The sequence below is a fragment of the Bidens hawaiensis genome, unplaced genomic scaffold (assembly GCF_021521415.1).
Source record: "Bidens hawaiensis isolate Kalapana, Puna unplaced genomic scaffold, B.hawaiensis_p1.1 tig00040574_1, whole genome shotgun sequence".
Classification (NCBI taxonomy): Eukaryota; Viridiplantae; Streptophyta; class Magnoliopsida; order Asterales; family Asteraceae; genus Bidens; species Bidens hawaiensis.
The window spans coordinates 83,606-106,476 of NW_027505667.1; the positions used below are offsets into that span (position 1 = coordinate 83,606).

General features: G+C 37.4%; 3 protein-coding genes across 3 annotated transcripts; all 3 read right to left on the bottom strand.

Annotated features, from left to right (window-relative positions):
• Nucleotides 1-1,393: 1,393 nt before the first annotated feature.
• LOC143614615 (large ribosomal subunit protein uL5-like) lies at nt 1,394-3,468 on the bottom strand. The gene is made up of 5 exons (XM_077088001.1): nt 3,433-3,468; nt 3,243-3,353; nt 3,134-3,173; nt 2,078-2,282; nt 1,394-1,592 (listed from the first exon to the last, which is right to left on the bottom strand). Exons 1-5 carry the CDS (start codon nt 3,433-3,435, stop codon nt 1,394-1,396), a joined length of 558 nt encoding a protein of 185 aa, XP_076944116.1. The 5' UTR covers nt 3,436-3,468.
• Nucleotides 3,469-5,620: 2,152 nt separating this feature from the next.
• Nucleotides 5,621-7,581, bottom strand: LOC143614622 (uncharacterized). Its single transcript, XM_077088007.1, has 2 exons — nt 7,379-7,581; nt 5,621-6,693 (listed from the first exon to the last, which is right to left on the bottom strand). Exons 1-2 carry the CDS (start codon nt 7,526-7,528, stop codon nt 5,647-5,649), a joined length of 1,197 nt encoding a protein of 398 aa, XP_076944122.1. The 5' UTR covers nt 7,529-7,581; the 3' UTR covers nt 5,621-5,646.
• Nucleotides 7,582-12,810: 5,229 nt separating this feature from the next.
• LOC143614616 (uncharacterized) lies at nt 12,811-13,956 on the bottom strand. Its single transcript, XM_077088002.1, has one exon. The coding sequence runs from the start codon at nt 13,954-13,956 to the stop codon at nt 12,811-12,813; it is 1,146 nt and encodes a 381-aa protein (XP_076944117.1).
• Nucleotides 13,957-22,871: the final 8,915 nt, after the last annotated feature.

Genomic DNA, 22,871 nt, shown 5'->3' on the forward strand with positions numbered 1-22,871 from the left:
GCTCTAACGTTGTTGATGTCGGTTCGTCTTGAATTACGCATGTTTTTGTGTCCTGGTAATTCATGATCTAAGAACATGCAAAAGTATTTGTAGGTTATGCTGTATTATTCTTTGTGACATAAGAGTTGACATTATGGGTCCTCATGCTAAAATCATTCATTATGTAACAGGTGACAAAATTGTTAGATCAGTCGTTAGATATGCTGTATCACTTTGTATGTCTCATATATATGTTATTTATATATGATGTTGTAGTGTGTAATACTACATAGTTATGTTGATGATGCCAACTCCATGAAAGAAGAAAGAATAAATGGTCCCGCCAGTTGGAGGATCGGAAGAACGGTGTTCCCGCCCATGCTGCACCATTCTTCCCGGTCTTCCAACCGGCGGCTTCGGTACCGCTGCCATCACCAACCCGCTACAATTTGGCTTCTGTGTCGGCTCCATCTTTTGTTCCGCTTAGTTCACCTTTATAACTCTGTCCCTCTTTAAGTTGTATTGCATATAATTAATACGCCAATGAATTTAAAAGAAAAATATATACCAATCGAAATATCATATTTACAAATTAATACCTTTATGATTTGTCAACACGTAAACCAACTAAAAGTGAATAAATAAATAAATTAAATTTAAAATTTAAACTTAAAAGATTTTCGAATGTTATGTTATCATTTGAAATTAATCTCAAAATTCAAACTTAAATATCTTCGGATGCTACAGCATCATTTGAACATTTAAGTTATTTAAATAAGAAAGATGGACTTTTGTATCACTTATTATAAATGTTGCTAGTAATACTTTAGAGTTAAACAAAACAAAACAAAACGAAGTAAATTATGTTTGTGGAGGCGGTTTAAGACTTCTTTAAAAGATGACTACCGTCTCGCCACCACAACTATACAAAAAAGACTCCTTTGAATGTTGTGGTTATAAGCCTACTACATGTAAAATTCTTATAAATACATTAGTAAGATTTTATGTAATACAACAAAAAGAGCTTTCAATACTATAAATGATGCTAATGAGAGTGAGAGCATTGCAAAATTAGTGACAATAATCCAATATAGAGCTGTTAATTAGTATTATTATTTAAAATAATATGATAACTGGCATGGAATTTCCCTTACGTTAATTTTTCTTTGACTGAATCAAAGTCAACTATTTTAAATCCTTCCAAAAGGATAAGCTGGTTAATAAAGTTCAGTATCTTTATGGGTTCAATAGTAATAAGTAATAACTCATCATCTTTTGCATAACAATCTTAATAAAAACTAATAGTACTGAGCTTCAAAAAGGGTCCAAAACACAAGTCTACCAAATATCATGGCTGATAAAAACTATCAAACCCTCTTTTTTAAGTTGAAACTTTTACAAAACCAACAACAATCTAAGCTCCAATTTGCTGAGACTTGTTAAGGATGACACCCTCATACTTCACTTGAAACCACTTCATTGCATCTTCCTTGGTCACCCTGTGTTGGATCCCGACGCGAGCCTTGCATCGACGACGACGCCCCACACGGTAACCCGGGCGTTCTAGAACCACAAAGGAATCCATACCGTAAATGCCAGTTGACGGGTCATACCTACAAAGAAATTAATTGTTAATAATCCAGTTGAGTTGGGCTGCAAATGTTCCAACTTTTGCATAGAATTCGGGTTAAAAGAATTACTTACTTGATCCCAAGATCAATCATCATCATCATCATCATCATCATCATCGTACTCAGTATATCCCACCAATAGCAAAGCTATAGTAGGGTCTGAGGAGGGTAAGATGTAGACAGCCTTACCTCTACCCCATAAGGATAGAGAGGCTGCTTCCGGTGAGACCCCCGGCTCGATAGTAGTTTTGCATCAAGCCTTGGACATAAGGCACATAGCACTCAATCATCGGGACACCGGCTGATCGGTGCATGTACCCTTGTCATTCGGCTATCAACGCCACTACATGATGCCTGATTAACCGTCCGTCACTTTTAACGTTATTTTCACGAGATTAGTAAAATAACGTCAAAATTAGTGCAATTTCACTTTTGCCCACCCGAGGGTTCACACATGTAGTGAATACCGAATCCAAAGCATCCCAAGATCAATGTGCTCCTGAATACCGAATCCAAAGCATCCGGTGTCACTAAAGTTGCGCCTCAACAACTCATATTCCTTAACCTTCAAACCGCTCTCAAGAAGCTGCATGGCCTTGTCTCCTCTGACAGTGACATAACATGCAATCTTCTCATTACGCCTGATACCAAAAGATCTCACCGTGTACCTTGCTGTTTTATCAAAACAATAACAGTTAATAATTAGATAGACAGACTTAACCACCATAAGACAAACAAACATATTATACAACCATTACCAAAACAATTGTTACATCATGTGTACCCATGTTGGATAAACCTTTAACTTAACAAAGTCACAAGACACATGAAAAGCACATGAAGAACACGATATTAACAAATATACAAATATTTATACATACTAGCCATAGGACATTAAAAGGGTACTGTTTTATGCGGTATCATACATAATATAAGCTTTTAGGCATTTATCCATTTAAGTACCCTGATAAAAGGAACCCCAGAACTTAAAACTCAGAATAGTGTTTTTTAAATGAAAGACGGTATTAAAGGAAGGTGATATCGATAACTAGAGATGCCCAAATAGCTTGAAGCTAGCTAAAAATCAGTCCATTCACAAATCGAGCGAGCTCTGCTAGGCGCAAAATATTTCTTTCCAATATATTTAATTATAAATATATATATACAGACAAACACACACATATGTGGCCTGCTTGCTAATGCTAAGTCTAGATATGCTTAAACTTAAATAGCTAGTGGCTCAATAAAACTAGCTTAAAATCAGCTCATTTACAAACCTAGCTAGCTTGGCTCAGAACAGTTATCAACCAAGCTGACTCGACTCGTTTACAAACCAATCCAAGCACAAACATTGAACATCAAATAATCAAACAACAAACCTCAATATTTTAACTTTTCTTAAACTAAAAAAAACACAAAAATTTATTATTCTATTAGCTGCCATTCATCCAATCAATTTCAAAGAAAGCAACATACAGTTAAAATTAACCAAAACAAATAACAATAATAATAATAATAATTACCCTTAGAGAAGACAGGAGATTGGCCGCTCAATTGCTCCAAAAACCTAAATAATTCATATTCAACAAACACAAATAATCAAAATCAAAACTTAATAATAATAATAATAATAACCTTAGCAGCACGTGTGAGACGATCACCACTTTCTCCGACAGAAATGTTCAAAACGAGCTTCTGAACCTTGATCTCCCTCATAGGGTTCGCCTGTTTCCTCTCTGAAGCCTACATTTTATTTACCACAAAATCATCATAACCAAATATAATATAAACCACATACAATATATAATCTTAGAATGTTTACCATTGTTGATTGAATAAGCAGATTGCTGAAACAAACGATGATGAATCAAAGTGTCAGCAGGCCGTCCGCCGTATAGCTTTATCGTTAGTTTAGTTCAATGTTATACCTGCTAGGGTTTATTTTCTCTTCAACGAGGCCCAGCCCATTACGTTTTATAGCCCAAATAAGTGACCATCAACGTCCAGTTACATCCAAATCACTAACCCCGTTAAATTTAGTCATTAAGTCAGGGCTAGACATGTTTTTTCACACTTTCTTTGTTAAAATACTTATTTCAGTGAACTGCGTTTTTCGTCCATGTGGTTTGTCCAAATTTGCGCTTTTAGTCCATTAGTATCAAATTTTCAATCTATGGTTTCATTTCACTTGCAATTAAACCGGAATTCACTAATCTCGTTAAGTATGGTCGTTAAATCAACTGGTTTGCCCTTCACGTGAGGGGCAGTTTTGTTCCTTCTTAACTTTATCCCCTTTTTTCCCGAATAGACCCCATCACCTCACGTGAGAGGGCTTGCGAGTTAGGGCTGAGGTTTATTTGGGGGTGAAAACGACAAAACTGGTCGTCACGTGAGGGCATGTAGATGAGTTAACGACCAGACTTAACGGGGTTAATGAATTCGTGTTTAATTGCAAGTAAAATGAAACTACAAGAACGAAAATTGCAAACTTGAAACTATTGGACTAGAACCGCAAATTTGGACAAGCGACACGGACGAAACCCGCAGTTCACTAAAATAAGTATTATAATAATGAAAAAGTGAAAAGACATATCTATCCCTAACTTAACGATTAAATTTAACGGAGTTAGTGATTTGGATGTAATTGGTAAGAAATGGGAAACGTGAATGTGAAAAAAATAAATCTCTTGGAATAAATTCGCATTATTTGCCAAACCATAAGGACAAAAATGACACTTTACTCTTCAAAATATTTCAACAACATTTGAGGATTTACCGACAAACCGATGTATCCCATTGGTCCACCTCAATTTTTATATTTTTTCGTTTTGTTAGCTCCGATACTATAACGAAATTAACCGAATACATGTTGCGTTACCGCCTCAATGCTCAGGACCGGCAACGTTTGGGTTTACCGACCAAATAAACGTCCAATATTATATTTGTTTATATGTTAAATCTTTTTATATTTTACTTTGACGAATTAATTTATTGGGTTTTAACGTTTAGGTTTAACCAACGGCATCTATACCGTAACGAGCGTAACCGATAATGTCCGAATTCGCATCGACTCACCACCCAGGACCGACAACGCTTGGTTTATCACCGCCCGTGTTTTACGGACCCCACCCGACGCAATACGCTGGGTAAAACATTAATTTATTTATAAAATTAAATATCATGTTGAGGTTAAATAATGTAGAAATAACGTGTAATAGTTATTCTACTGATTTTAATACACGGTTTTATAATTTATAGATGTTTCTTCTATAAAGAGGTTGCCAAAGTTTATATAATATGAATCAAACTGAAATAGAACTATAGAAATGTTAAGTTCTGCACCAGCTGTGTTGATTTCAGTAGAAACCCGCTGCAACTCACAAGGCTTATGCCCACTTAAACTATCTAAATGACTGGCGTGTTTAGTTAGAGACCAAAGAAGTAAACATAGCCAATATAACTGATACAGACTTAGGTTTAGGCGTGTAACATTCTACATTCAGCATTAAGGTACTTCAAATATACCTCTTGTAAAGACCACATAACCGGTTAGTACAGCAATTCCTCGTGTATGTGGGGCGTGCAGCTTGGTTTTTGAGACCTAAAACGACTCATAGCTTTAAACCGAGCATATAAAGAAATCAAATCACATTCATCAAACAAACACCAGCTATCAACTATAATGGGCCTAAATGGGACCATATATATAATCAAACTAAAGGATTTAACTTTATATGCAGAACCTATCACATAGTTTGTCTACAAAGATATAATGATGTAAACTCACGAAATGCGAAAGCTTACAAAGTTGAAACTAGCAAAGAAAATAAAATATTTCTTGTTGGTCATCATCTATTAGCACAGCACCGACACTTGTTGCTGGAGTGTCTGATTCAACCTACAAAAACTTGTCACAATAGAAAGACACAGGCACCACAAAAGAATGAATAAAACCTTACAAAATCAAATAAATACTCCTTCCATTGATGAAAAACCAAGACATATTAACAAGAAAATATGCATTTCCATTTTTCTATTATCTGTTTTTCTTTTTAAAATCTTTTGGACCAACAAGATCCTCCTTACATTCATTCATCTCTTCCAAGAACTTTAATGCTAAATCTGACTTACCCAACTTCTTCAAATTATTAACTACTGACCGATAAACATAAATCGAGGGGCGAACATCCACACTCTTCATATGTTCAAACAATCTCAACGACTCTTCAATATTACCCGATTTAAAAAAACACTCTATCAATGCAGTGTAAGTTATCAAATCCGCCTGCAACCCTACTTCCCCCATTTCTTTAACAACCTCGACACACAAATCAAATCTACAGACCCTCCTCAAACTATGCAACAAAGTATTATAAGAAAAGATGTCAGGGTGTTGACCCGCCTTTTTCATTGACCCAAACACATCGACCATCTCATCCACCCGTCCACTTTTTCCCAATATTCCCAACACGGTATTATAAGTAACCAAATCCGGGGTTAGTTTAAATCTCTTCATATGATCAAATACAAGCAAGGCGTTATGAACATGCCCACAATCTGCAAACGCATAGATGATCCGGTTAATAATAATAATAACACTTGCTTCATTAACCAGTTGCGAGACTTCCTTGATGAAAGAATGAACCAATGTTAAATCATTGCTCTTGGAAACAGCTTTTGCAATATTGAAAAAGGTAGTTGAGTTCATTTGTAGGTGGTTAACTAGCATGTCTTTAAACACATGTAATGCAATCTGTGTATTATTGTTTTCACACGCTGCAGCTAGAAGGAGGTTATAAGCTGGAATACTGTTAATCGCGTGTTTATCACGTAATAACTCTAATAGCCTGGCAGCTGCTTGTAAATTTCCGTTTTTACAGAGTTTGTTAATGTGACTATAACACAGATCCTTAACGGAGGAGGGGGATTTTTGTAATTTAAGACTGATTTCATCTAATGCTTGACAGGCTGCTTCTTCATCATCGGTTGATGGTTTTGTTACAAACGATCGGGTTCTGAATGTGGAATATGGTGAATGTATCCATGAAACTTGTAGTGTAAGCGCGGTCGTTGTCATGTGTCTCTGCAAATATAAGTTGCATAACAAATCTAATAAGAAATATACATTGTGTTTCAACATATGTAAGCAATTCTAGAAAAAAAGAACACACTTTTAATCATAGATAGAGCTGTAAACGAACCGAACATTTGGTGAACTGTTCGGCGAGAAGTTCGTTTATTTCGTTCATTTAATAAATGAACAAACAAGAACAAGGGATTTCGTTCGATTAACTAAATGAACGAACACGAATAAAGGCTATGTTCGTTCAATTGTGTCCGTGAACGTTATGTGCTCGTTTACGTCAATGGTCATTAATGATTGCTTGTTTATGTTTGTTCATTAAGGTTTTTAGTGACTTTTATAATCTCATCATATAGATTTGTGCAAATTTATTTACTATAGAACAATAAAATATATGAGTACTATGTAATTAATTAATATGTAAAATTAGCATACGAATATGAACATTTCTACATGTGTATATGCTGGTTCAGTTCGGTTCGCTTACAGCACTGACTAATTATAAAGATTTGAACATTTCTACATGTGTATATGCTGGAAATGAATATATATATATATATATATATATATATATATATATATATATATAGTAGTAGATATCAATCAAAGCCTAAATTGAATGTGAATGTGGAGAAACAGAAACCCTAGATTGAAATGGTAAAAGTAATTAACGGCGGCGACTTACAGTGTTTAAGAAGTGAGAAATGGATCCATTTAAAGTGAAGTCTGATCCTATTCCTGTACGATCAAAATCTGGGTACCTGAACAATAATAATAATAATAATTTGGGGGTTTTCCATCGGACTTGTTTCAATCGATTGGAAGCACAGAGCATCTATTTCGATTGCAATTTAATTTTTATTTCAGAATCTAGGGTTTATAGAGGGTTTTAAGAACAACATTGGACTCAGCGTCGAGGGAACTCAAAATGTATTTTAAAAAAATCATAAACGAGGGGACGGCTCAAATTTTTGGCTGAAAACGGGTAAATTTAAACTACGTATAAAGGCGAAAAACGGATACATTTACACTACTGCGGAAAAAGGGAGTTTTCGGGCGAAAACGAGTAAGTTTACACTACATATTAAATTTTCGGGCGAAAACGGATACATTTACACTACTATGAAATAAAATAGAGAGGTCGGGCTCAAATTTTCGGGCGAAAACGAGTATGTTTACACTACATATTAAATTTTCGGGCGAAAAACGGATACATTTACACTACCGCGAAAAAAAAATAGGGAGGTCGGGTTCAAATTTTTAGGCGAAAACGAGTAACTTTACACTACATAATAATTTTCGGGCGAAAAACGGACACATTTAAACTACTGCGCAAAAACAGGGGGGCGGGGCCACCCCTGGCCATAATGAAACTTCGCCATTGGTTGCGTGTGTGTGAGAGAAAACTACAAGACTCGTTAACCTGTACATGTGTTGAACCAAGTTCTAGTCCTCATAAATATTTTTTTTTATTTTGTTTCGGCTTGGCGCGTGAACATTCTGTTGCTGTTTAGAAAAGGTCACCAGAAATTAACATATGGTATGACACCTCTCTTATCATCGACGCCTCACTAAATGATACTCTCCTTTGCTAAAGTAGGTTCAATTCAAAATAAGTATCTTTATTAAAGAGCAGGGAAATGGAAATCATCATCATCATCATCATCATCGTACTCAGTATATCCCACCAATAGCAATGCTATGGTAGGGTCTGAGTAGGGTAAGATGTAGACAGCCTTACCTCTATCCCATAGGGATAGAGAGGCTGCTTCCGGTGAGACCCCCGGCTCGATAGTAGTTTTGCATCAAGCCTTGGACATAAGGCACATAGCACTCAATCATCGGGACACCGGCTGATCGGTGCATGTGCCCTTGTCTTTCGGCTATCAACGCCACCACATGATGCCTGATTAACCTTCCGCCACTTTTAACGTTATTTTCACAAGATTAGTAAAATAACGTCAAAATTAGTGCAATTTTACTTTTGCCCACCCGAGGGTTCACACATATATACATTATATGCGCGCACCACAAGCAGGGCGTAGTAGGAAAATGGAAATAGTACAGAGTAATCAAAATGAAACTATATAGATGTCTGAACTGATCATCTTCTGGATATTTTGTATTAACTAGGTTATAAACATGTGGACTATGTGGGAGTACGGGATTACACACACATAGTTAAAAGGTTGTATGAAATAGTGAACACTATACATTACAAAGCCATATAAATGACAAGTCTCGTAATGAGGTGAAACAAGACCAATTGATAAAATAAGAATGGGTGCTGCATTGATCAACATGATAATACACTAATTATTTGTATTGTAAGTGACCAAAATTGTAACAATCAAAAGACGATAACTACTGATAGATTTTCACAAATCAAAGATAATAAACATAGGCATTAGATATGGCTATACTTCTTCTCTACATACATTGTTCAAAACATAAAAACTAACACATTGTGACAAGATAGAACAAAAAGAACCAAAATACATGGACTTTAGAGTTTGGTTGATCATAATCAACTTAAAAGTCACAAGGGCCATGAAGATAGTGAGAAAGGAAAATAAAGTTTTATTAATTTTGAATACAATGAAATCACTAATTGAGTGTTACCAAATTTGTTTTGAGTGTTTGTTATTGTATTTCTACACTAAATTTGTTATTTTGGATAAAAATGTTTTAAGCTAAGTAGTAAAAAATTTAAGTTTCAAACTAAATTCATTATTTTGGTCAACTTTTCTTAAAAGCCCAAATAGAAAACCGAAAGTTGAACCATAACTGAACCAAACACATACGTGACACGTAAACCGTAAAGTGAAACTGATCGGTTTCTAAAACCAAAATTTTTGTTTTAGCACATTTTCTAAAGATATGGTTATATGAAATTCCAAAACTTAAACCTTACATTAAGAGAAAAAGAACTTAATACGTAAGTTGATGTACAAAATTTGTGTAGTGCTATGCATATAAATTGGGATGGTATTTTGGTACCGGTATTGAGTATTGAAGTGAAGTAAAAAATTGGAAACTATCTTTTTCTAACCAAGAAATAGAAAAAAGCTTAGTCATTTTAGTATACATAAAAATTAGAAATTAGAATAGAAAGAGAGTTCTTTCTTTTTCTTAATCTTATGAACAAGATCTAAGAATCCATTTATTTTATGGAATAAGATGGGGTCAGGTCTGAGGATCAACCAGTAGTGCGCGAGGGTATTGCTTTTTCCTTGAACAGTTCTTTCAAAAAACGAATATATCTGATTCATGAGTCATAAGAAGACAAGTCATGGTACTTAAATGTTCGGTTTAGTACCGGTGTTTCGTGTAAAACTCGAAAAATACCGAGCCTATATCAAACCGTACTGATACCGAAAAAAAAGGTACCAATCAGTATCGGTATCGAAAATGCTTATCCTTACAATAATCAACACATTGTTATGGTTTCTTCACAAGAAAAGAGAAAGATGAACAAGACTAGAGATATAGAATAAAACTTTTTGCATAATAAATTAAAAAGAAAATTCTTAAAATGATCTATTTATTGAAGGAGATTCAAAACATGTCTATCCCAATTCAAGTTTCAAGGTTTGTCCTCAAGCTATCTCGTTGTCCACGATCTGTTAGATTATCGAGACGGTGAGTTAATTATCCAACTGTAACGCGTTGTGACCTACATAATTTAACTACTTACGCGTCGTGGCCTATCAGTTTTAACTGCTAACGCGTCGTGGCCTGCCTGTTTTAAATAACAGAGAGACCGCGACGCTTTAGTATTTAAAACATGTATGTCACACGTTAGTAGTTAAAACAGGTAGGCCACGACACATTAGTTATTAAAACAGGTAGGTCACGACGCGTTAGCGGTTAAAAACTTAAAGCAGATAGGTCACGATGCGTTATCGTTGGATAATTTACTTGTCGTCTCGATAATCTAACAGGTCGTCGACGGCGAGATAGCTTGGGGGCAAACCTGGAAATTTAATTTGGAAGGAACATATTTGAAATCTCCTTCAATAAATAGGCTATTTTGGGAATTTCGTCTAAATTAAAATTAAAACCAAATGCCTTACACGAAAAACAAACACAACTCCACTTATCCTAGGTTTATCAGAAAGTACTTAAAAATTCATATATATATAAATTGGATGTGGCTTTGAAGAGGTAGGTCCCCGCAAAGCCCAGTTGGACCCGCAAGACACACCTTGAAGAGGTACGTCTGCGCAAAGACTAACTGGTCCCGCAGGACCCACCATGCTCAAAGATGAAGACCTTATACGCACTAAGCCAGCTGTTCCCGCAGGAAAGCCTCCATTGGTACAGTACCCTGCCTGTTCCCGCAGCTATGGGTACAAGCCAAGAATGAAGGCTACCCGCACTAACGGTAAGGCTACACGCATAAGGCACTAACTCCTAACTTCAGCAATGTCACCTGAAGGAATGAGCAATGCGGGAATATTCCCGCCCAAAAGAGCCAGTCCGTACGCTTCTGGAAGATCTTTTGTACTATACCTGCCAAGGTATGGACAAAATAGACAAGATCTGACCAAAGCAGCCCATGAACCAATCACAGGGTGACAGCTCACCGACAATAGTACGAGGAGGAGCACGCTCTAGTACAAAATGTCACTATCAGCCGCTGCCTACCAACCAACTCCCATCGTGGCACGTACATAGCCCATAGTTGGTGGAAAAGGAATATTATACAGCTGGCGTACCTGCTTGGAAACCTACCTTCGGCTATAAATACTCCAACACCTTGAAACGGTATCGGCATCTCATATAATCTTATCTTTAGCTATTTCTCTCTATATACACTTATATTCAGAGCAATCTAGTCTGATTCTCACGCCGGAGGGTGGTCACAAGGAGGAACCCCCCCTTCTCAGTGACGAGCTCACGGTGTCTGTTTTGCAGGTCAAGAAGAATAACCATCTTTGCCGGACCTAACCCTCGTGGGAAACATCTACTTAACCCTAAGATTATCCATAATCTGCCGGGGTCACTTAGTGTTTCTTCAGGCTTAATGATAGAACACTCATTTTACTAGTGAGATGTAGGGGTTCAAATCTCACTATCACCAATTTATATGAGAGATATGAGGGATGACCCTGACTTGCCAGGGTTTGAGTCCTGATCTCACCCGGTTTTACCGGCTCTTCGTTGTCGTGCTGTTTGGCGGGCGTGGGGGTCCTGTTTTATTCAGAAAATCCCTCAATGGGGGCTCCGTCCGTTCGGACTCATGACCGGCTCAGGCTGCCTTTAGCCAATGGGGCCGCGTATGGAGTACCCGGCGTTACTTAGTTGGTCGTTAAAAAAAACTAGGTCATTGATAATTTATTATTTATGAAGATTGAAAACAAGATCACATATTTGAATATTTGATCGAATTCATCATCAAGATACACAAATTATACAACAAAATGTTGTCTAATTGTTCATAGACGCTTATTCGTTTATTTCGCTTTTAAAGATGATAAAATCAATACATGTAGTAAGTTAAATAAAAACCAAAGTTGATGATATGATATTCTGTTATGCTCCCAAATCACCTTTAAACAATCAACAACTCAAGAATGGCTCATGTATTGACCATGGATCGATATCATAATGATTTTGCTCAGACTGATGTCATATAGACCATCCAATCCACTCAATATTAATGGACTTAGAACACGACAACAAGTCCACAGGTTAATGCAATTTTTAAAAACAACAAAGCTTATATATACTTTTCCAAACCAAAGTTTTATACAAAATTAGTCAAAGATTTCTAGATCTTTTAAGGGGAACTTTTAAAACTTCAAGCAATAACTCAAAAAGCAGCAAAGTAACTTAAAACAAATAGTGAGGGCATTCTCGTCTTTTCAGATATACATAACATAACACTTTTTGAAGAGTAACTAATTCAAAATTCATTCCTTCAAATTTCAAAACATGTTAACATAACAGTGAATATCAATCAAAAAAATTGTAATGAAATCACCTTATTATTACCATTATCATCATTAACATTCAAGAAAGCAAAATCAAACTTTGCTTTCATCAACCAATTCATCACAATTCACAAAAAGAAAAAACAAAAACAAAAAAAAAACATTTGCTAGCATAACCTCAATCCTCATCAAAACTCAACTTTTGACAATCTGTTGCTTCATCAAAGTAAGACTTCTTCCCAACTAACTCAGCCACCCGTTTCGCAGGACCCGAATCCCGACCCGCCTCTTCCACATACCGAACCACCCGAATCCGAGGCAATAACACCTCGGGCTTTACCACATCAACACATTCCTCATTCACATTCTCACACTCATCCATATTAACATCAAGATTCAATCTTTTAGGAATCACAATCACACTCGGAATATCCCACTTCTTCTTCACCCGACCCTCGGTCCCACCACACGGTTTCCGGTCCACATTCTCGGTCAACGACTTCTTCTTCATCGATGAGTTGACCGTCGCCTGGTTGTACCGACTTGGAACAACCCGACCCGGTTTTGCAGGCTTCTTGGCAGGAACCGACTGGTCACCAAACAACTTCTTCGGTTGAATACTTCCCAGAATCGAATCGTCCTTTTTGATCGTCTTTCTTGATCCAACAGTCGTAACAGCTTGCCTCATACTAGAATTCTTCCCTCTTGACACCCTACACTTTTCTTCATCAATATCATCCAATTTCCAAAAACAAGATTTCCTTCGGTTTTGTGTCATTGGAGTCGCACCCGATTGCTTTGATTTCAAACCCGAACCCGTGGCCGACATGATCTCGTTCGGGCCCAGACTAAACCCTCTTCTCGGAATCTTGTTTCCCGAAAAGCTTGATTCTTGAATCTTTTTATTAACCACTAATTTCCCCTGTTTTTCAACAACTTTCACATTCTTCTCGGCTCTTTCGGCCCGAATCGACTCCAGTTTTGCAACCAATCTCCTAATCTCATTCTCAATCTCTATCTCCTCATCAGTCTTGTCAATCTTGACCGAACAACTGTTAAAAAGCTTCGATTCGTGAAGCGGGTTAACAAGAACAGAGGATTTGGGTTTCGAATACCCAATCGGGCTTTGATTTTCCTTACTGGAAAACGAAGAATCCAAAGAATCAGAAGAAACCGGTTTCTTGGCCAACCAAGAAGGCGACTTGATCGGGTTACTACACGAATTGAAGGTTTCGGACTCGCCGCCATCGTCGAAAGCAGAATTGTTCCATATCTGGAGATCTTTGTTGTTGATTACTTCTGGGTATTCATTAAGAACACTCATTGTTACTCATGAATTGAAATTGGAGAATTGGGGGTTTTGAATGATTGATTGATTAGGGTTTGGTGGAATGGTGGGAGGTTAAATTGGAATGGTATTTGATTTATGACCGTTGGAGAAAATTAGACGTTTGGGTTTATGCGCTCCACAATCATACGCTCCAATGAGATTTAAAGGCTTAATAATATTGTTGGGTTTTGGACTTCTTTGACTGGTTTTATAAGTTGTAATACTAGTCCTCATGTTAAAAGTGATTATATAAGACCATCCTTTAGGGTTGGGGGCTTCGAAACCCCTCCACCGTACCACGTCAGCGTTCATAAACACCGAGTGCATCGAAGCCTCATCCCAAAAATGTCCCGCTATGGTTTAATGCCCCAAAAAAAATGAATCTTATTCATTAAATTTGTTTGATCAATGGTCATTACTTAACGTGACATTCTTGTAGTTATAGTATCCTTATTTTTAATGAACTTTAAATCCAAAAGGGTAATTTAGTATTTTTTGTGTACCCATTCAACACAAACATGTAACTCATAAAGAATTAAATCCTCTAATTATAACCTCAATCTCAATATGACAGTCTCATCAACTATTTCTTCCGAATTTATTATGCAAAACATATGCCATAAACATTTTATTAATTAAAATGCATTTATTGTTTAAAGCACAACTAATTACTACACAACATAGTATTCAACAAGAGATATTATTTCAAACATAGAGAAACAATTTATACATACATAACTAATAATATATTTCTTTTGTAACAAACATAACATCCTACATCACAAATAATTTTCATACACAGTTTCATAATTACTATTTACACAACCAGTAACAATTCCTACACAACTGCATACTTGCTACGCTACACAACAAATAATAATCCCACACGGTGTAAAGTAATGACGTATATACTAAATGTGTAGGGACATATATACTAAATGTGTAGGGGTATCTTCTACAATACGGTGTAGGAATTCAATATAATCTTGTATGTAAGCCTATATAAGTACACATGTGTAGGTACGTATATACTAAATGTGTAGGGACGTATATACTAACTGTGTAGCCTTGTAGGAATTCAAGATATTTTTATATGTAAACCTACGTAAGTACACTTATGTATGAAACTTATTGCTATGTAGGATGTCAAGATTATTATGGAGTACATATATTACTTTTTTAGTATTGTTTAAGATTATTATTTGTTGTATAAGGTAGTAACTATGTTGTTGTGTAAGAATTATTATTGGTTGTGTAGATAGTAACTATAAAATTGTGTAAGAAACTTATTTGTGATGTAGGATGTTATGTTTATGGCGGAGGACAAACAATAGTTATGGATTTATAAACTTCATTTGATTTGTTTGAATGATAAAAAAAACAAAATTTAAATACGGTTTTATAAATAAATAAAACAAATACAATGAACGTTTAATAGAAGTTTGATTCAATATAATTCAAAAATATTTGATAAATGTCATTTTGATAGTGTTCACAGAATCGATACTCAGCTTTGCAAAGACTTCATAAAGAATTAACAATGATAATAAAACATTAAAAAATTAATGATTAGTAACTTTTTATTAACAATAATTAGTTACCAAAATAACAAAACTAGTTAATTTACCGATATACCCTTGTGATTAAATAAACTAAAAATAAAAAAAGAAATTATGTCATTGGTTAAAATTACTTCTCGCACTAAAATCACTTCTCGTATGAACTTAATCCTATATATATATAGGGGAGGGATATTTTGATAACCATGTTGAGTTTTAAGAACTTAAGAACTCAATTCTAGACCACATATTTAATTAAATGGATTAGAATATGTGGTTGAGATTAAATCTGGCAAAAAAGTCAAAGTAAGAGAGAGAATAAATATGTAAGTGGTTACACTAACTTTTATGTCCGTTACACATGTGTAAAAAGTCGACTCGGTGCGTAAAAAAGTATGTAATTTTTTTACGTGTATATAACTTACATATATTACGCATGTGTAAAAAAATCGAAAAAAAATCGTTACACTGAGTTCTTACAACTCAAAGGGGCTCTTAATTGAAATCTCCCCTATATATATATATATATGCATATGTATGTATGTGTGTGAGAGAGATGGAGAGAGATGTTGAAAGGGGGCCCACCAAAACTCAATCAACCGCGCCGACCATTGCAACGACCAGATCTTCATCGCCCCTCCCCCGTCCGCGCCCCACACCGGTGTTCGACGCCCAAAAAAACCCCAAAGGGCGCCCCATAGCGATGGGTCTAAAGTTGGTTTGTATCAAAAGTAGTAGAACTCTTTTGCACTTGAATAGTTGAATACATATGATATAGACAGAATTACAGAAATTGTCCTTTATGTTTGTACCAAATTTCAGTAGTTGTCCTTTATCTTTAAAAGTAACATAATTTGTTCTTTACGTTTCAAATTGTCACACCTTTCTCCTTTTGACCTAACTCAGTTAGTTTTTCTCGTTAAGTCTAATCATGTGACTTACACATGAGGGTAAATTGGTCATTTTACCTGTTAAATTAAAATCATTTTAATAAAAATAACAAATTATATAACTTAACCCAACCCAAACCACCCCACCCCGTCTCCCCCTTCTTCCTTCCTTCATGCGTCTTCTCCGGCGAGTCGCCGCCGCCCAAAAAACCAGCTTATTACTCCCTTCGGATCTGCCAAGATAATAACACCCACCCACACCACCACTGCCACAAACCCATAATCATCGTGAAACAACCACCACAATCACTAAACGTTGAACCCGCTGGAAAAATGAGTTTGGTGCCCCGTCGTCGAAAAAATAAGTTTTTTTTAAGCACACCGATCTAACCACAAACACGGTGGAACACACCATAAGCACACCGATCTAACCAAATAAAGTGTTGTAACCTTAGATTCGCTACCAACAACCACTGATATTAGCTTTGCCGGAAACAAATCGTGGTTAGCGTCGATGAGGGAAACTGGATCTGAGTGCTGTCGTTGTTGAGGGTCGTTGCGGCGTCGGCGATTTAGGCTTGGACGGTGGTGATTGTGGCCATAGGGTTTAAATTTGGGGATGATGTTGGTGGGTGGTGGTGAACCAGTAAGGTTGGCGGTGGTTGCAGGTGGTGGTTGCGGTGATGATGGCAGGTGAGAGCGGAGGTGCTGTTGGTAGTTGAGAGGGAGAGAGGGGGATGGAGAGAGAGTGGAAAGAGAGAGAGAGAGAGTGGGTGTGTGTATATATATATATTTATTTATTAAGTTTTTTTATTTATTAAAATGATTTTAATTTAACAGGTAAAATGACCGATTTACCCTCATGTGCAAGTCACATGATCAGACTTAACGAAAAAAACTAACTGAGTTAGGCCAAAAGGACAAAGGGTGTGACAATTCGAAACGTAAAGGACAAATTATGTTACTTTTAAAGATAAAGGACAATTACTGAAATTTGGTACAAACATAAAGGACAATTTCTATAATTCTGTCTATGATATATCCCTATGGACAAGTCGATTACCACTAGTGCTGATGTTGTTGTCATTGTACTGCTGCTAACGCTACCTATATCATATTCATTATCATAGGTCGCTAGTACATTGGTTAAATTATTGACACGTACCGTCTAAATCAATTACCACCTTGGTTTCGAGTTTGGGTTTTCTAACAAAATTTCAGTTGTTTGGTTTCGAGTAAGCGGAGAGATCATTCTAAGGCCCCTTCGTGCCTTTTTGAAATAACACCAAAAAAAATATATAAGAATATATAACTTTCGATTAATCTTGTTAAATAAAACAACTACATATGCTTTGAATCTTTATATTAGATTTCTCTAGTTAGAATGCATGGGCATACAATATATTTCTATTATCATCCACCATAGGTCCATAGTAAATAAGAAATTATCCAAATGAAAAATGATGATCGATGTATATCCATAACGGAATAATTGGAAGAAAACATCATAATTCACCAAACCTTTTTATTTAAGAAATAACTATGAGATATATAGCCGATGAAAATGCAACACGAGAGACACAATGCTTTTCCCTAAGTTATGAAAGAAAAGTTAATTGTTAAAAACTAAAGGTAGGAGCCGTCTTGTGTCCCATATATCTTGTTGCATGCTAATATTGGTTCTTGTGACGAAGCTTGAACTTTTTAATAGGATGAGCCCAAAGTAATAAAAAATTTCGTATCGTCAATATCAAATTTAGTTTTACTAGAATGTCATATAATGTTGATATTGTTTTGTACCAATAACTAATACTGCATAAAACATAACAAATCTAAATAATAAAAATCAATAAACATAACAAAACAAATAAACTTATTATTAAAAACAAAATGATCCAATGACAATAAAGAGGCAGGTAAGCGGGCAACAAGCTGCACCGCCACCCCTTTTGAATGGCAAAACCGATCCTACTGAAAACAAAGTTATCGTTCTTCGGCGTCGATGAGTTACTGTGCACGACCCGCTGAACTCTTTTTAGAAACGCAGCAGCATCGGGGGCAAGAGACTCAAATGTGTCAAAAGCAAAGGACATCCCTGACCAAATCATGTCTATATTTAAACCCGGGGAGTTCTTTGCAATGAACCACGTGTTCACCAAAATTATCTAAACAAACCTTACGACAGAGCGGGCATGGCTCATCAACTGGGAACAGGGGGATCATTAAACGATATTTAAGAATGGCTCGGTACTCCCCTGCTAACATGTGCTAGCCTAACCCTTCGATTGGGGTGACAGTCAAAAAGTCTTGAGCATTAGGAGCCTGAAGACATTCTAATACTGCTCTTTGACGAGAGGACATGCCAAACTTTCCTCCCAAACTTTGGACGGTTTTACTATAAAAGGGCACTCGCCAAAGCATTTTGGGCTTTAGGGGGGGTGTCCTTATTAACGAACCTGCCAAGATCAAAATTGGGAATAGAGTTGTGCAAATAATCCATCGCACACCCAAAATCGGAATCCAACCCATCAGCACCACAATCACGCAAAATGTGGTCCTGTAACTTCCAAGATTGTGTTCTCGAGGCGACGAAAGCATATGTGGAAACATCCTCAGCTGAATATAATCCTAAACCACCGAAATGGATAGGGAGAGAGACTAGTCTCCATTGAAAATCCCCAAAAAACGGACCCCCACATACCACAATATCCTCAATCGCCGCTCGAAGCCCTTTGTCAAAAACAGAGTCAGCTTCCTTAACAAACATAGGCTGACATGTTCGGAGTCCGAACAACAATTTAGCCACCCCCATACATGAGCGAAGCAAGAGAAGCTCACATTGAGGGTCACGCAGACGAGTAAGACATCTCATTAGTTCCACGACTCTTGAAGCTCTGGTAATGGCCAAACTACTGATAAACCCAGCATCCCGGCTAACTGCTGTGACATCTGCCCGATCCGACCCAACCCAGGTACCCGTTTCCCTTATCCGATTTCTTTCTTTTATGATTTAATATTTATTTATACTTATATTTTACTTTTAATAATAATAATATATATTTTCCTTCCCGCCTCTCTCTCTCTCTCTCTCTCTCTTTCTTTCCGCCGTCCCCTCCCTCTTCCTTCCCTCTTTCCGCCTTGTTTCCCTCTTTTCTTCTAACTCTTTGCTTATCCTTTGGTTCTTCCCGCCTAAGGATGTCTGCAGCTCCACGCGCCAGACTCCTTACAGGGAAGCCTGCGTGAAGACATCTTGTTCCTGCGATGCGTGAAGAGAACTCTTCTCGCAGCGCGCTAAGAATGCATGTTCTTCCCGCAATGCGCTAAGAATGTATGTTCTTCCCGCGATGCGCTTAGAATTCTTGTTCTTCACGCAGCACGCTAAGGATTTGTGATTCTTCCCGCAGTGCGCTAAGGATTGTTGTGCCAGCCTTCGCGCTCGCGCACTCAGCCTTCCCGCGCTTAACCCCTTTTGAGTTTTCTTCTGTTTAATCTAGCCGTTTGCTTTTGTGTTGTCTTATCTTTTGAGCCGTTGACCTAACCCATCTAATGTCTGAATAGTTACTTTCGGCGCAGCATGCGCACCAACCCCATTGGTTGACAGATAAAGTGACTGACATTATCTTTTGAGATCTGCTTTTGCCATGCTTGACCAGTACCTTTATCTGACCTGCCCATGCCTTTTTACTGTTCGCTGTCAGCTTTATCTTGCCCCTGCAGCTGCCATATCTTTTGATATCTTTTGCTTTTGGAATCTTTTGCTTTTTGAGATCTTTTCCCCTTTTCCTAGGGATTGTGTTCCCTAGGGTTTCTCTATAAATAATAACATTATTTTTCCTAACACTACACACACAAAACACTTAATCTCTCCTGTTCTCTTGCTCCTTGCTCTCTCTGCCGTCTTCCTCTCTGCCTCCGTCTTCCTCCCTGTTCTGTCCTGCTTTTCCGGTAATATATATATATTATATAATAATTTACTTATTAATTATGCTAACTTATTATCAAGACTTAAAACAGATCATTAAAACAATAATCTTATTTATAGGTTAACTTGTGCTTGTTTAAAGTTGGTTCTTGCTTTATCTTACACCGCATCGTTTATCAAGTGAGTTATCTCGTATCTAATCCCTTTTTATTTTAAATGCTTTGGGATGTTCATGTGTTCATACAAAACTTGAGTCTTAAACTGTTTATGAACTTTAGTCGCGCAGTATCCCATGTGTTGAGGACGTAGACTTGGCTGTTTATTTGTATGTGTGGATCATTAACCGTATTGACGGTCTATTCCGCAGTTTTCATGGTACCATTAGATGAACACGGGAGAACTATCGTTTATGATTTTCTCTTTTGTTACACTTGCACAGTTAGTCTTGTTTGTGAGCTCAATTGTGAGCACTGGCAGTCTTGTCTCTTAGAGTTGGTCCCGATCAGATTACACCCTTGTTGAAAACCAGACATACACATGTTGCGCGCAGATTTATTGTTATCTATGTATTGTACTAAACTTGATTTCTCACCAACACGCAAGTGTTTGACGTTTATTTTAACACATGTTCAGGTTTGCAGTAGCTGTTTGGAGCTTGTGGACACGTAGGACGTTTTTACTTTTGGACCTAGAATTAAAATGTATCAAGACTAGTTAATGTTGTTTGAATGTTATAATTTATAATATATTGATTTATGTTTGATTTATGTATTTTATTTTCCCCGCTGCGCGTGCGCGATAAAATGTGTATTAATAAATATTGACACCAATAGTGTCACGAGTAATGAAACAATATGTGGCGCCCCGATGTATAATCCGCCTTTGGTCGGGGTGTTACAGATTGGTATCAGAGCTCGTTGACTTTAGGATAGGCGGTTAGACGTAACGGCCTAGAATACCTAAGAGTCCCTTCTCGCGCATGAGAGAAATCTCATGTTTGCGCGCTTATTGTTAATTACTCGTTATTTATAAGTATGCTCGCGCTTGCGCAGTATATGATTTTATGTTTTATTCCGCGATATTTCGATTTTTGTGAATTTCGATTTTTATTGATTTTACTTACATATTCGTTTGTTGGGATTGAAAATCCGAAAAGTCATGGTGATACATGAATAGTTGATTTTCAATTTCCATTTACGATTATGTTCTGAGGTTGGAGACTTGAAAAGTCATGGTGATACATGAATTGTCAACCTCCAATACTCATTTTCTTGTATGTTTTATATTGAGGATTGAAAAGTCATGGTGATACATGAATCGTCAATCTCCAATACTCGTTTGCTCGTATATTTTAAATTGGGAATTCGGAAAGTCATGGTGATACATGAATTGTCGATTCTTGATTCGAAATTGTTACCTTTATTAAGTCTGCATTTAGGGTCATTTAATCTACTTTAACTTTTGATAGCATCTAACTCCGTGAAACCAAGCTTTATAAGATTAAAACTTTGCGCTAAAACCAAGATATTAACTAAAATTAAAATTTTTATAGAATGCCTCCGCTATCTCGCCGATTTCAGAGAAGAGAAGCCTCGCGCATGCGTAGACAGCAACGTTCCCAGGAAATGGCCGCCGCAATAGCCCAAGCTTTGAGCCAAAACAATACCAATACTTCGAGTTATAACATTAAGTCCTTTAACGCGGGTAACCCTCCAAAGTTCACAGGTCTTGAAGGAGCCACCGTGATGCTCCAGTGGCTCGAGAAGATAGAAAACACTTTCCTCCACACCCAATGCCCCTCAGACAGACGAACCCTATATGCTTCCAGTGTCCTGGAATCCAGAGCGCTTACATGGTGGAATGGAGTAACTCATGCGCGTGGCGCAGAAGCTGCTTCTAGCATGACATGGGAGGAATTCAAGGATATTCTTACGCGAGAATTCTGCCCTCCCAACGAAATTAAGCGCCTGGAGGAAGAATTCTGGAACTTGAAGCAATACAGCGGTGAAGCGCGCGAGTACGCGACGCGCTTCCACGAGCTAAGCTTACTGGTCCCTCACCTTGTTACCCCTTCACGCCGAGCAATCGAGAAATTCCTTGGGGGTCTCCCCATGGAAATTCAAGATTCTGTATGGGCCAGAAACCCAGTTACCCTCTCTGACGCCATTGAGTTGGCCGCTGTGCTCAGCGACAACCATGTCAGAGCAGGAACCCTGTTCCTGCGGGGAACTGAGAAGACCAAAACCACCAAAACTGCCCCTGAACCCGCAGAAACCAAACCTGAACCCTCAAACCGTAACAACCTCAAGCGCAGGCGCAAGGCCTATGCGCTTACCAACCCGCCCATTGTCCAGCAACCCGCATACCAACCCCCAGTTTACGCGCCTAACCCTCTGTCAGCTTACCCAACTCCCCCTGTAGTTCACAACTATGCCCTAACCAATCCAGCACTCCCTGCCCCGCCTCCTAAGAAACCTTACACAGGAAACCATCCCTTTTGCCCAACCTGTAGATTTCACCACCCAACCCAAACCCCGT